Consider the following 16,188-nt stretch of genomic DNA (forward strand, 5'->3'; position numbering starts at 1 on the left):
AAGCACCATCAAATTGGATTTTCCAGTTTGCAGGAGAGGAAAAGTAAAGGTCACAATGATCATTACAGCTGCCTCCTTATTCAAAGGAGGGTGCTTTTGAGAAGAGTTTGGCCTCACTTCTAATCAGCATTCAGTACTGAAGAGCTTGGGGCTCTTCTGACCTGGGCAAAGGGCCAGAGAGTGATGCTGAACAGAAAAAGTAAGCAAAGTCCATTTGAATGTCACTGAGCAAACCAGGTGAAATACAAAAATAAGTCAATTAAAGCACAAAGCTCTAAGCAGGTTTAAAACATTCTTTCCCTGTAACAACATTAGCAATTAGTTACGGCAAACCAGGCGAGACACTGATCTTGATTTTGGTGTTCAAGGAGGATACAAACAGTGCCTCAGAGGAACTACTGCCAACACAAAGCATAACTCAGAGAATCAAAACACAACTATGGATCACAGAAGGGATCAGGGCAGAATTCCATCCCCTGATTTACAGGAAGGTGCTACAACAGTGTTATGGACTGCTCTGAAAGATTACCTGCTCCCAAATTCATCCTCTAAGAGCTGGCTGCTGATCCCTTCTCACAATTCCCAGGCACACTGCACCCTTTCAACCTTCATCCAGCCTCTTACAGCTGAATCTCCTCCAGCTCTTCCCTTCCAAAACCATGTTAAAGTCTTTTAAGGGATCCCAAGCATTATCCAGTTGAACACGAAGGAGGAAAGCTGGCCATGCCTCTCCTCCCTCGCTGGCTGTCCCATCCAGCCACACTGCCAACTTCCAACACATCCTGACCATATATTTAGTCTGCAGCAATTTGCTTTGCATTGTCTTGTGTGGGTTCCAAGCACAGGAATTACGTATCCAGTGAGGCATCCGGCACACTCTGTGAAACCCTGGAGTTCTGGAGGTTCAGCTCATGATGATGCTGCCAGAGGCTGAGACCACATGGTCCAGAGCACCACTGCGACTCAGAGGAGCCAAACAGCAGCTCAGGGAGACAATCCCAAATCCCTGTCTGTCTGTACTGGCAGAGTGCACAGGGGAGGGTGTGAGCTGCCATGAGACTTGTTCAGGGAAGGGTCCTTGGTAACCCAACTTGCTGCCTCCCAAAGTCAATGCCCCAAACAGGGTAGTCAAGGGCACTCTGTGGCAGAGAGGCTGAGGCATAGGAGTCACCACAACACTATGAAAATGGGGACAAAAAATGGCAAAAAGATATTTCCATCCCAGGCTCCTTTACTGCCTTTAATTTATAGAGACACTTGTTTGGACAGAAAAAAGTTGGAGGCAAATGGCTGTCAGGCACCTTTTCCCAAGGAACCCAACCCATGTCATTTGTTCACCTTTAAAGGAGCCAAAGCTTGTCTGTTAACTGAGCACCTGACAGATATTTCTGAAAGACCTCCTGGGCCAAGCAGTGCCACTGAGCCTGGAGCTAAACGTGTCAGAGCAAAGCAGAACAGTCCTGAGGAACCAGGACTATGCAGATGTGCACTGAGGCTTGAGACCAGTCCAAGGAGATGTGAGAGGGTGGTAGACCAGGCTGGTGGTGGAGCAGCAGTGGTGGCACTTACCTTCTGGGTACTCCATGGCAGCAGATCAGATTTAACCAACACAGAATTGAGCACAAGTCACATCCCAAGAAGTGGCAGTTCAGGAGCTGTTCAGACTGATCTATGTCCTCATTCCAAGCTGGAGTTACAACTGGCATGGAGTTCAGAGGCAGAAACATCACTGCCCCCAATTCCTGATTTCATGCCCTGAACCAGCACACTGCGGCTAAACCTGGCCCAGGGAGAGCAAGATCTGATGTGCAGGAACAGGATGTGCTTATTGTGAAGCTAACTCTTCTTTCAACACTCATTCATGCACTATCAGGAATCCTAATCCCTGCCTGGGGTAGAAACAGCTTCTTTTACTCTGTTTTTATCCAGCATTTAGTGCTGGTGCAGTCAGCAACAGGTATTCAGGCATTTCTGCACCACAGGTGGAAGATGTATGTGCTGTAGGAATGATTAGGACCCAACAGAGCCAACCTGCCTGGATCCCTGAAAATACATAAGGGAAGGGGCCTACACAAGGGTTGTGGTTATGTAAGGAAACTCTAACAATTGTTGGTCAGATGAAGTAGTTTTATCACAGAATCACAGACTATTCTGAGCTGGAAGGGACCCACAAGGGTCATCGAGTCCAACTCTTAAGTCATGGCCCACACAGGGGATTGAACCCATGACCTTGGCATTATTACAACCAAGTTTTAACCAACTGAGCTGATCTCGGGATGTTTTCCTAGGCAGGTCTGCTCACAGTGTGTCCCCCTGACCCACTCTGGCACTGGACCACGACACCAAGCAGAAGCAAGGATAGCTCTGCCACTGCAAAGAAAACTAAACATGGGCTTTTTGTGCCCGGAGCACATTCCCCTGCAAGCCTGGGTAACCTCTAACAGACAAATTCCTGAGGAAACATCACCCTCTTGTGTCCAAGTTGAAGCGAGCAAGAAATGCTCCAAAAGTCATAAATAAAAGGCCTCCACATCACCACAGCTACACGGTGGTCATAGGGCTCATTGTTCCTGAATCTAAAGAAGTGGTCTCCAGGCTGTGGACACGGGGCTTAGAGGGGGATGGTGGAGGACCTGCCCTCCAAAAGGTGAGGGATGTGCACTACAGCCATTTTTTTGATTTAAAGCAGAAAATCTCAGTCTCATCTGAAAATATTTAGGAGCCTACAAGTTGTGAACAGTGAAAAGGCACTAATTCCATGCAAGCACAAGTCAGATAACACAGAAATTAATTAACCTTGCATACTAGCCTAGCACTGAGGGATTTTCATGAGACTGCCCAGCCTGAATAACAAGTGCAGGAAGGGATCAGTGCAGAGAAATTACATACTCATGGATCTGCTGTTACCAGTGCTCTGCTATAAACCATTACCAAAATCTATCAGCTTGGGGTGTCACCTGCCCAGGACAATTCTGAGCTTTGCTTCCAAGAACCCGAGGCACTCTGTGATCCCAGAGCTGTGGGGTGGGGTGTGAGCTGCCCCAGATATGGATGTGAAGGGGAATTTGCCAAGGTGCAGTCCCGTGACCTAAACTGTGCTTTCACTTTTAATTGGGGTGTTCATCAGCCACTCAGATCCCACTTCAGACATGAGCTGTCATCACTAACCACAATTTGCTGTTCCTTCTCACGCTCACTTCATCCTTAAGCCTTGGCAAAAATACATCTGCAAATATGAGTAGAGTAAATCTGTTTTCCTTGGAGGATTTTCCTTCCTGTTCTCCTTTCCCCCAGCAGGCCCAGGGCACCTTTTCATGGGCTTTGCAGAGAGGTGGCACCTCTCCAGCAACAACTGCCACCAGGCACTGGGACCCAGCATGTGCTGGTTCCTCCAAACACTGGCACTGCCCATCCCCATCTCACACAATGACCAAAGTTGTGGTGGCTTGATTTGTTTGGTTTGGTTTTTTTCCCCCTTTTGTCCATGGACACTTCTACATCTTTATTCTCTCTCACACAGCACCAGCTATGACAGTAACCCTTCAGGTAGAGCTACCACATCTTCCAATGTGTTTGGCTCCTCCTTTGCTTTAGTCTGCTCACTTGCAACCACAGTGAAAGCATTTCCCACTGTCCAATCCAGGATAATTTCCTCATTCCAGAAAGGCACAAGGGGCCATCTCACATTCCACTTTCCACTGGAATATTTCTGTCCATCCCCTACAACCACCTACAAAGCCACAAACACACACACAATTTACCTTGGGAAGGGTAAAAAAAAGAAGTCATAAACAGCAACGAAACAGCCAACTGCAGACAGGAAATCTACAATGTGTTTGTCATTTAGATTTAATCAAAATGTTAATATGCATTAAATGGTATTTGAGAATTTCAGATGTATTTATTCTGAGAGGATTTGCATATCCACCACTGAGTTTTTAATCCTTGATAAATGTGTAGAATAATCAATTATTCAATGAACATACAAGAGTTGGCTGATTAAATCTCAATTATAAAGGCAAGTCTTACCCGCTCTATTTATTACGACTGTTCTCCCAGCATTGCCTAATTAAGCCATATTTGATTATGGGGTGAAAAACATTTATTGCAGATATTGTGCCTCTGTAATTGATGCATATCTGTGGCCTGGCAGTTAAGCCCTAATAAATACATTTTAAACAGCTAATTATTTAATTAACAACACTCTCTCCCAGCATCAGTATAACACAAGCTGCAGCCCTTCCATGAAAGCCCTAATAGAAATTCAGCCACTGGAAGCTGCTGCAATATTTTCATCCCTCTCTCCATGTGCCAGTGTTGTTGGACTGCTCCCAATTCTGCTACAATTGGTTTGAAAAGAGACTCCAGTGCAAGGGTGGGGTGCACCAGTCCAAACTGGTATCTGCAGTGTGGATGGGACATCTGAACTGATTGTTTGTGACAGTCCAGAGAGGGGAATAGGCTGTAACAGGGGATGCTGTGATTTTTTTTTCTGTGGGACACATCCAACTCCTTTTACTTATCAGTTTTTTCATCTTATGCTGGCAACATCCTGCAGCTCCAACTGGCTTTAGGAGCAGCCTCAGAGGTGCACTCCTGCCTTGAAGACAACTGAAGGTCAGCAAGATGAGGCCTGCCCAAAGCAGAGCTATTCTTGCATGTTCAGCCACCTTTTTTGAACTCTACTTTCTCACCCATTTCTTGAAAGGTTGACAAAACATTCCAGGTCAAGCTATTTCTAGTCACTCCTTGGTCCATGGCACAACAGGCAGCTGAGTGCTGGTCCCCACCTCCAGTTAGCACAGAGAAAGAGGCAAAAGCACAGGAGCCTTTGTAACTCTTCCATGTCAGAAACCCTAATGCAGGAGTGCCTGAAGTTTAGTTTCAGCTCTCAGTGCTGCACCTTGAAGTGTTGCTCAAAACTTAGAGGCAGCACAGTGTGCCCAAGATTTGTTTCCTTCACCCATCTATGAGAATTGAATTCCTCTTTCTTGCTGAGATCCTGGTACCACAAAGAATTATAGGAAATGGAAAGGGAGGGATCTGGATAAACTCTGTCTGCATTCACATAGCACCAACTCCCAAATATACACAAGGTAGATGCATAAGGAGATTTAATGACTGCTGGAGCTCAGCAGCTCTGACACACTCTGGTGTTTTCCTGCAGGATTTGAGGGTGTGCAGTTTAAGCTTCTTAGCTGGTGTCTTCTGGTTTAAAATGAGCAATGCCCAAAGTTTTCATTTTCTTCAGATCAAAACATTCAACCTGCTCCAAACTACCTAACATTAAAAGCACTTGCCCAGCTCATATTTTTTTAACATGTTTGCTAAACTGAAGGAAGATTTGCTAATGCAAACCCTGTGGGATGTAATTGCAGCAGCCTCCAACATAAGCAGATGAAGTTAGAAAGTTTTTTGCCAAGAACTAAGGAAACAACCCCAAAGCTCCTCAGAGAGGCTGCAAAGCAAACCTGCTGCCTTTCCCAGATGAGATTCCTCATAGCAAGGGATCTTGGAAAACAGCATATAATTTAATTATCCATCTGTTTCCTGTCAGAGAATTATCTGCTTCATGTTTTCCTTCCCCTAGAAGCCAGAAATGGTTTTACCCAACTCAGTCCAGAGGAAATTGTGCACAAGTCACCCAAAGTCACCGTTCCAGCCACTCTGGTGCCTCTGGGTCTCCTTTGTGCCACAAAGGGGAGCACAAGAGGTGACAGCGATCTGAGCCCCTTGTACATATGGGTGCTGTTGACTGTTGCTCTTCATGCCAAACATCCTGGTTTGTCTGCCAGCCAGTGATCCTCTTCAGGAGCTCTGCATGTTCATTTAGAAAGTGCCAAAAGTCATTTTGACCCAAAGCCCATTTCCCTCCACAGAGTATTAAGTACCAATTCCCATCTAACTATATTAACTGTATTTGATATATCTTCTCCCTCCAACCATAATGAATCTCAAAGTAACCACCCTGCTCCTACTCTCTCCTCAACAGGCCAGGCTGATAAATGGAACCCACAAGTTCCCCCCACAGTGCCCTCAGTACAATCATCATCTCAGTTTTGGGGCCATCTGTTGTCTGCCCCTAAATCCAGGTTTTGTGGCAGCAAATAGCACGCTGGCCTTGCAGAGGATGGGAAACACCCCCAGGCTCTTTAAGTAGCCAGGCAGGTGCTTTTAAGTCCAAAAAATCAGGCACTGCAACAAATCAAAACAAAAACTGTATGTAAAAACAAGTGCTGAATACTCATGGTTTAAAACTCAATTGTTTTGTTACAGTGTCTCAAAAATATTTACTCAAAAGGAGAATACACACCCATATTTTTATCCCTGGGAAGTGTGTGGAAGTGGAAGCTATTCCACACTGGGGCTAAATGCAGAGCCCATGGGGTATTGCAAATATTGAAAAGCAATCTAGTTACCTGCATCTTCCCCCCATGGCTGATGGGGAGAAGGCAGAGATTTCTCTGGAGTGGGTTCATCTGTTTTCAGCTATGAGCTTATTTTTCCTGGGAGGAAGAGTCAAAGCTAAAGATCTATCATTAGGACTTATCTTCAAAAGAATTTTAATGAAGAAGAAATCCTAAATGTAGAAAATTAAAGAAGCCTCTGTTTTATCCTCAATATCTAAATCCTGGAGGCAACATGAAAGTCACTGAAATATCTCTAAGCCTGAATAATACAAAATGTATAGATGAGAATCTTCCTCTGATGAATATTTGATAGGAATATTCTCAGCATGGAATGTGGAGAGCACCTTCACTCCCACACATGTCTGTCTGCATATGCAGGAGGCTCTAGAGATTGAGACACCACCTAAGACTCTACAATCAAGATATGTTTGACACAACAAAAGCTTCTGTTGACAACCATCAGCTTCTGTTTTCCTTTCCCAGCCAGGGAGCACAAACTCCCCCTCACTGTGATGTTCACTGCTGAGTGGATCAGTGTGTCCCTTGTCCCTGTTCCCCTCTCAAGCCCCTCCACACGATGCATTTACATACTCTGTGCTAAGAAAACGTCATTCATTGAGCGCAAATTGCACATTAACAATCTCTCGCTCACAGCAACTCTTTTGTGCTGTTGTATCAGCTCTACACAAGATTTCCTGGGAGTGCCTCTCCTTGGGCAGCAGCACCTGGAGGTCCCTGACCTTGCCCAAACCCGCTGCTGCCAGCACTCAAGAACCAGAGCAGGTTTCTCTGCCCCTGCTGGTGACAAGCTGCGTTTTGAGCACAGGGCAACATCACCTTAGACAAGTAACAGAAATTAAACCCCAGCACAGACTTTATGAATGATCCAGCAGGAGCCTTCAGGAACAGATCAGGCAACCACTTCACTCCTGGGCTGGGCTAGGCCTACACACAGAGAATTATTTTTTTGTGCTGGAGTCATGCAAGTCCTTTCTAGTCCTACACTTCTATCAGCTCTGACCTGTGCAGTGTCAAGTTTCTCAGGCTCTGGATGTTCCTGCCTTTTTGATCAAAACCTTGCAGCATAGTTGAAAAGAGTACAATTATCTTGGGGGCTTGATTGAGACCCTGTTAAACCAAGGACAGCCACAGAGAAGGGAAGTGCCCTCGGGGAGGGGATGCAGCTGATCTGCAGAGTGTAAGGTACCACACCTAAGACAACAACTAAGCCTCAGCAGAGCTTCAAGGGCTTTAACATCCCCTCCTTCACTTGCTGGCTTGGCTGAGAGCACTTCCAGAGCAAGCACAGAGCCCCTTCAGAGCCAGGCTGGCTGTTGGCTGTGCTGAAGACAACAGGAACATACAGCACCTTCTTCCAAAAAAAACACCCAACGTTCCCCAGAGCAGGAGAGCACCTTCACTGCCTGCCTTCTCCAGGCATCCCACGGATGCAGCTCTGAACTTCTCCCACTCTTTCCAGTATGTCCCTGCACTGACAATTACCACAATTAACTCAGCTTCAAAAATTCAATGTATAGCTCCCCACAGACCTCATGTTTCACGTATTTAACACATTTAGCACACAGAGCTGGGTTGTTTTCCTGAAACCAAACCACTACTGAGCTACAGTAACAATGTTCATGCACCACTTCACCCCCTTCTACCCCACAACCACCTCCCTCAAGGATGCAAAAAAACCCCTGTGTTTCCTCTCAGTATTTCTAACCTAGACCTTGGACCTGCAGTTGGCAGAAGGACACACAAAAACCAACCAAGGAGCCACAGTACAGACCTAAATAATACATTTGTATAACTTCCATAATACAGCTCTAGCCCAAAGAGGAACAAAACATCACTTACTGAAAAATCCTGGTTCCTGACTCAGGCAAAGCAACCTCCTCTCCTCCTGCTCCTCTGTTTTATATTGTGCCTCCCTGAGGGCCTGAGGAAGTCTCAGCTGCACCTCATTACCTGGCCATCTAAACTGCAGGGAACCTTAAGTGGGGAATTAGTTTCCTGCCTCCTGCTGCTGTGAAATGGCCTCTGTACCCAGCTGTGTAATGTAAGGAAATTAGAGTCATTTAAAGAGGAATATACACCTATCTGAGCACACTTAAAATTTACTAGGAAAAACTTCCTTCCAACAGCAAGGAATGTTTCAATCAGCAAAGGACATTTCAGGACTGATAATACATTGTCCAAAAAGATTCAAGTAATCCATAGGTTGTTCCATATTTCATTCAGGCTAAAGAACATTCCAAGAACCTCTTCCATATGAGCATATTAGCATGAACCTTGGCATGGTCAACCAGTTGGGCCACCTGACAGCTGGTGGAATTCAGAGCAGATTGTTATGTCACAGCTCAGGGTGACTGGTACAGACTGGGCAGACTGGCAGGCAGAAACCACAGCAGACCAATGCACAAATGTAGCTGCAGAAGAGAAATTACACAGCTTTTAATGAAGTGAGTAGTGGGTGACATTTTCCATTTCAAATTACTGGTCTCTTGAGACTCGGGTTCCCACCTGAAGTGCCCAGTACTGTAGTGAATATCCCTGATTTTCCTATAAACCTTCAAGTGTAATTGTTGAACATCACTGAACCCAGCAGACACAGAGCTAAGTATGTGGAAATGTGATTTTTCCCACGCAACCATCAGTTTTCAGTAACTAAAATAACAATGAAATAAAATAATAAAAAAATGAAAAACAACCCCAACAATGCCACCACTCCAACACATAAATTCTTGTTTCCTCTGTGTCTCTTAGACAGCTTTTTTGTCGATACTCCTGATTGGTAGTCCCTTCTCCACTTTGGCCCTGTCAGACTGGGAGTTCCTGGTTCCATTTGGCACAGGGGGGACCTGCAGAGCAGCTGAGGCTTTAACCAGCCAGCTCAGGCACTGAGGGCACACTGGAGCTCAGTGCATCCCAGCAGCCAGTGGGTTTATTCAGGATCTAGACAAATGCCACACCTTGTGAGAGGCGGCAATGCTGCATCAGGAGTTGAGCATTTTTAAGTGGTATTTCTCCATGGCAGCCACACTGTGATACCTGAGATACCCAAACAAGCCCTAACACGACAATGTGTCGGAAGTGGTCGAAGTGTGGGCAGAGTATCTGAGCCCAGAAAGAAGCTGGGTCTGCAAGAGCCAGGCTGCTGTCACTGTCTGAACTAGCAATGCAGAGGAGAGATGCACAAGCAGAGATGCCCAAATAAAGTCACACAGCACAGGAGCTGAAAGGCTCAGCGGGGTATGTCAGTGGTTATGAATATCATACATCAAATCTCCACTCTAATGTCAGGGGTTCTATTTGAGATAAATAAACCACATCAAAAGATAAAATCCCAGATCATATCCTTTGTGACTGACAGAGACAGGTCACTGTCTGAGTGTACCTTTTGGTGTCAGAGATGTTACAGTCACCAGCCACTCATGTGCCACTGGCATGTGCCAAAAGTTCTGCTGAAAAAAACAAGTATTAGCTCAGTTGGTTAAAACTTGGTTGCAATAATGCCAAGGTCATGGGTTCAATCCCATGTGTGGGCCATTGACTTAAGAGTTGGACTCGATGATCCTTGTGGGTCCCTCCCAACTCAGAACAGTCTGTGTGTGTGTGAAGTAGGTGTGGTGTAAAATCAGGAAGTACTTTCTCTTAGGTCTTTTTGCTGGAGAGTAGATGAAGTCAAAGATTAAAAATCAAACCCTTTAATTGTGAAGCAATGACAGAGGTGCCAGCTCACCACTGAACAGGTTTGATTGTCACACTACCCTCCTATATTTCATCCCATAGAACAACAGAATAGAAATATGAGGGATGTGTTTTTGTTGGTGGTTTTGTATGATACACAGGAATGAAAACTGCTTTACTGCCTGACTCAGTGGCCTTGGTCCAGGGGCATCAGCTACCCAGTGCCTCAGCTTCTCTTCTTTAAACTGGAAAAGGCAGAAGATGGAGCTAATCAGTGAATGCAGAGTGCTCAGAGCAGAACAAGCCCTGTTCAATACAGCCAGCACCAGTGGGATGCAGCCCTGCTCCAACTGCAGGAGCTCTGGGAGCTGGGCATGGCCAGGGAAAGCCTGTGAGGCACATCCATGTGTTCACAGGATGAAGAGACATTGTGCCTGACCACTCTGCCTGTTACCAAACAACTCTGCTGATGCAGGCAGGGCTGGGGCCAGCAAGGACCTGTCCCCTCTGAGCAACAAATGGCCACAGGCAGCTGTAACAGAGCATAGTGTGGGAGAGGGACAGTGAGGGGCCACAGGGAGAGCGAGGAACCACGGAGACAGCGAGGGACCAGAGGGACAGTAATGGACCAGGGTGACAGTGAGAGAGCACAGGGACAGCGAGGGAGCACAGGGACAGCGAGGGACCAGAGGGACAGTAATGGACCGGGGTGACAGTGAGAGAGCACAGGGACAGCGAGGGAGCACAGGGACAGCGAGGGACCAGAGGGACAGTAATGGACCAGGGTGACAGTGAGAGAGCACAGGGACAGCGAGGGACCACAGGGACAGCGAGGGACCACAGGGACAGAGAGGGACCACAGGGACAGCAAGGGACCAGGGTGACAGTGAGGGATCTGGGGGACAGTGAGGGACCACAACAGGGCCAGGGAGGAACCACAGGAACAGTGAGGAACCAGAGGGACAGTGAGGGACCACAGAGACAGCGAGGAACCACAGGGACAGCGAGGGACCAGAGGGACAGTAATGGACCAGGGTGACAGTGAGAGAGCACAGGGACAGCGAGGGACCACAGGGACAGCGAGGGACCACAGGGACAGAGAGGGACCACAGGGACAGCAAGGGACCAGGGTGACAGTGAGGGATCTGGGGGACAGTGAGGGACCACAACAGGGCCAGGGAGGAACCACAGGAACAGTGAGGAACCAGAGGGACAGTGAGGGACCACAGAGACAGCGAGGGACCACAGGGACAGCGAGGGACCATAGGGACAGTGAGGGACCAGAAGGACAGCAAAGGAACCCAGGGACAGCGAGGGACCAGAAGGACAGTGAGGGACCACAGGGACAGCGAGGGACCATAGGGACAGTGAGGGACCACAGGGGCAGCAAGGGACCACAGGGACAGCGAGGGACCATAGGGACAGTGAGGGACCACAGGGACAGCGAGGGACCACAGGGACAGTGAGGGACCACAGGGACAGCGAGGGACCATAGGGACAGTGAGGGACCACAGGGACAGAGAGTGACCAGAAGGACAGCAAAGGACCACAGGGACAGTGAGGGACTGCAGGCACAGCACCACAGGCACTGGGCAGTGCCAGCCCAGAGCAGGGCACACAGACTACACTCGGTGGCTGCTGTCGTGGCACAGCAGTGCCCAGCCCTGCCCAGCACGGAGCAGCCACATCTCCTGCCAGAGCATGGGCACGGGTCTGTCAAGACGGGGTCAGCCCAGACCACAGGGCAGCCCCTCCGGAGCAGTTCTACACAAACACACCCAACAGCCCGGGCCCCTGCAGCAGCCCAGCTTTGCTGTCTGCACCGCAAAACCACGAGCATTCTCTTAGACACGAGAGCAGCCTGAGACAAGCGAGGTGCAGAAAGCATGTTGTTAATGAATGTAACTATTCTTATAATGATTATTTCTGCCTCTCTTTTTGTTCCACCCAAGGGGTGCCCTGAGGTCTGAGCATCAGTAACCAGCATTGGAGGAACAGCCCATCGCTGCCTCCAGCCAAGCACACTCAGACACTGCAAACTCACCGTGACCATCACGGGGAGTTTTACTAACAAAAGAAACCAGGAGGACAACGGATGTCCTTTCAATGATGGATCCCTTCTGGTTCACCTAGTCCTGAACAAGTCTAAAAGTTGCAAAACCTCAGTTCAAGCTGTTCCTTTGAGTTTCTCTGTGATCTGTAAACCTGTTAGGAGCTCTCCTCTGCTTCCTGTTTGCTAAGACAGAAATAAAATTATCTATTTCTGCATGCAAAAACTTTATTTACAAAACAACCTTTGCAAGGAAGAAGCAGTGGCTCTGTGTGCATTCTCTGTGCCAGGCCTGTTTTTAATTTTAGCCTTGACAATCACTAGGAACTGAAGTTTCTTTTCCTGCAGTGTGTACACTTTTTTGAAACCTCAAACTGTTTGGGGTTTTTTATGGAATAAAGAGTTTTTAGTCCAAAAGCTGTTGGAGTTTAGTCACTGACTGCCACCACTTTTAGAAGACTCTACAAAATCTTCCACTATGAGCATTAGAGTGTATGAGAGTAACAGAGAAATCCACGAGGATGTTACAGAGTGCTTTAAATAATCTGATTTCTCAGAACTCATGGGTGTTTGTGCCAAATGCCATGTCTATATACCTTAAATGTCACCCACCTAGAAGCTCACTGTCAAATTATGTCTCTGGTTAGAGATAATAAAACGCAGATGCAAACCACAAGCAATGAACTGGCCCTGGTGATTTCTCAGAAGACTTGCCTCAGAGGTTTAAGGCAATATATGTAGAGAAAGAGACCCCAAAGCACAAAGCTCTCTTTTTTTTTTCCCTGTCATATAAGAGCAGACTAAAAAAATTCTGTTGTCTGAGGATGAAATTATTATTACCATTGGTAAAGCATCACTTGGACACGAAGCTCCAGAATAAGCTTTTACAGCTTGCATGAGAAAAGACTGTGATTTAGCTCTTCACACTTTAACAGATTTGTGAATGCAAAACCAGCTCCTGAACCCCAGAGTTTGGTCAGATTCCCTGAAGAAACACACGTGTTATCCCTGGAATTGTTCAAAAGCCAAGTGGATGTGGCACTTGGGGACATGGTTTAGGGGTGAACACGGCGGTGCTGGGTTAAAGTTGGACTCGATTTTGGGGGGCTTCTCTAACCTTAGTGATTCTGTGTAACTTTCCACTGTGTTTAGAACAGATGGATCTCGTCTCAGTGTCATGAACTGCTAAGAGGAATGAACTTAAAGGCTTTTCAAGAGACTCACGAATTATCAATACAAATTCACAGAAGGAATGGGAGTCTCTTGCACTTGGTATCTGCAGTGTTTAGATGTTGTTCCCATTATAATCATAAGCACCATGTAGCAGATAATTTCTAATATCTCAGGTGGAAATCTTCTCTGGGGATATGGACATGTTCTCCTGGGAGAGTCCACACATATGCCAGTCAGTTGTTGCAGTCAAATACCACCCAAAAAGAAAATAATTGCTCTTGTGAAGTAGTTACACAGGAATTAGCACCATCCAGAGAGTTCATTCAGCCCTTCTAGCAGTCATTTACAGAGTGGAGTTGCTTCCCATCCTCAAGTTGGACAGATAATCTACTTGTACAAGAGGGATGATGACAACACTGTAGAATTTTAATGGTAGGACCAAGTGGTTTATTCCATCTGATAAATATTTAGGTTGGTTGCTTTATTTCAGTTTCTTAAATGAAAAAATTATGTGAGGCAATTGTAGACAAGGCAGGATGCTCTGACTATATGAGAGTTATGTACTATCAGTGATTTATTAAAAAGTAAGTTAAAACTCAGTGAGACTTTAAATGAAATTTGGAAGCTTTTTTGCATGTTGCACAGAACAAGTGTCCACTGAAGGATTTGAAATGGTGTTTAATAACCATACAAAACAACATAAATACTGTCACATTTAAATGTCAAGCAGCAAAAGAATTCAATAACTAGTGCAGAAACATATTTACCAAATATGTCAGATTAAAGAAATTGCACCAAGGCATTTGCAGCACCTCAGAACTCCAAACCATGAGAAAAACAAATCTGTGAACTACCAGAAGAAATACCCTGCATGTTTTCAAGTTGACTTTAAGCTGACTGCCAAAATGATATTGCAAGCTGAGTGCTCTAAAACATTCAAAAAGAAACTAAATGCTTTGGTAAACAAGTGCTTACAGAAGCTTGCACACTGGGAATGGAAATAGATTCTTTACTGACACGGAGACCATGAGAAACCACCAGTCAGTGGCTTGTCTTTGCCAGAACCAGCAGTGCTGGATGTATTTTGGTCATATCCTCCAAATGATACAAAAAATGTCTCCTGCAGGAGTTGCTGGGTGGAAGAATGGTCCCAAGCAGCAGTCAGCAACAGAGCTGGAGGGAACTGATTCCAGACAACTCTCCCAGCTCTGGACATACATCAGGCAGCATTTATAACTGCTACAAACAATTGATTTGCAGGACAGTCACTGGAAATGTTCTAGTGTCCTACAATATATCACAAGCCACAAGAGGAGAACCTGCTTCCATCCTTTATACCATCCTCCTGCAAAATGCTTTGTGGCTCAACTCACCTTATGGGCCTTCTTGGCATCTGAGTTCAGGCTCATCCTGGTCAGACGCACCTTAGTCAAGGGTCAAAATGCTTTCCTGAGTTAAATTTCCCTGATTCTAAGGGCTCCATCAGCACTAATCTACATGTGCTGACTGATTTATCCAGTTTTGCAAATAACCAAAAATTATTTCTGATGAGCCTTCCCATTCCCAAGCACTCAGTCCAGGCCACTCCATCCAGACCTGGCCCCTGAGCCACTTCAGACGTGACTTGTACCTTGCCTGTTAAGTTCTCTCTGCTTCTGACACACTGCCCTGGCTCAGCTGCCTTGTCTTGCTCCATCCCTGTTCCACAAGCTCTGATGCTGGAGCTGCAGCTCAGCTCCCCACCTGAGGTTTCTTTACTCCCAGATGCAATTCCTGTCATTTATCCCATTAATGGGGCTGGGACCTCTTTAATACCCCAATACCATTCTCAGCACTGTGAGTGCTGTCCCAGCCTCAGAGCCTTATCCTGTACTTCCCACCTCTCCTTGAAAATTATTTTATTTCCCTCTTGAGCGCAGGGACAGGAAACAGCAAAAGAGCAAAGGCAACATGATAAGCCCAGAGCAACTCTGTCTGCAGCTCTGGGTATGAACAGTTCAGTCTGGCTGCTTTCCAGGGGACCTCTGAGACCACACTGCATCCTCAGATCTCTCCAACCCTCTGGAGCAGCCAAGTATCCAACCCTTACCTTGACACTCAAGCTGATTTCCCCAGCAGTTCATTCACCACTGCTTGGGTTAATTGTGATGGTGGTTCTCTACACCTACACCTACAGTCCCTCACACATCTCACTACGTGTCATTTTCCTCAGCGAGGTGTTACTTCTTGTGTTTGAATTTATTTACACTAAGCCAAAGAAACCACCTCCACTACTGTTTCCTTTCACAGCTTGTTTTTTTCTTTTTCACAATTGTGGTCATGTTTGCACAGTGGTGTTGCTACAGAAAGCTGCTCTAGAATGTCACTTTGCTCATTGTGAACCTCCGTGTGTTGCCTCTCGGGAGTTTTACCCTTTTCTGCTAATACTGTACCTTTTTCCAAAACTGAAACTGAGATGAAAGGTGATTGATTGTGGGACTATGAGCACTTCAGTTCCTAGATTGGTGTCTAATTTCTTAGTTCTTCCCCAGCTCTTCTCCCACTCCTGAGCTGGGCTTGTGCAGGGACAAAGTCAGAGTTGGTCACAGCACTGAGCCTGCCAGAGTTCACAGGAGTATTTGGACAACGTTCTCAGACACATGGAATACACATTGTCTGGTGTTTTCTTTGGTGATTAGTTTTAAAAAGCAAAACTTCACATGCAGATCATGTGATTAAAGTGGAAATCACTTACTCTGTTGTTTAGTGTGGTGCTATGAGGAGTAATTTATACTGTATTGTGCAAGAAGCCTTTGAAACCCTACTTAAAAAATCCCCAACCAAATCAAACAACAAAACACTAAAAGAAACAGTCAATTCAGT

At 46.2% G+C, this 16,188-nt stretch overlaps 1 protein-coding gene across 1 annotated transcript in view; it reads right to left on the minus strand.

Moving 5' to 3' along the window:
* SEPTIN9 (septin 9) overlaps nt 1–1,600 on the minus strand; it is a 146,638-nt gene extending 145,038 nt beyond the window's left edge. The window contains exon 1 of the mRNA XM_071573395.1: nt 1,570–1,600. Within this exon, the coding sequence (XP_071429496.1) occupies nt 1,570–1,585 (16 nt within the window). The 5' untranslated portion in view covers nt 1,586–1,600. The remainder of the gene's footprint in view (nt 1–1,569) is intronic.
* Nucleotides 1,601–16,188: the final 14,588 nt, after the last annotated feature.

Source organism: Pithys albifrons, chromosome 19 (assembly GCF_047495875.1).
Source record: "Pithys albifrons albifrons isolate INPA30051 chromosome 19, PitAlb_v1, whole genome shotgun sequence".
NCBI lineage: Eukaryota > Metazoa > Chordata > Aves > Passeriformes > Thamnophilidae > Pithys > Pithys albifrons.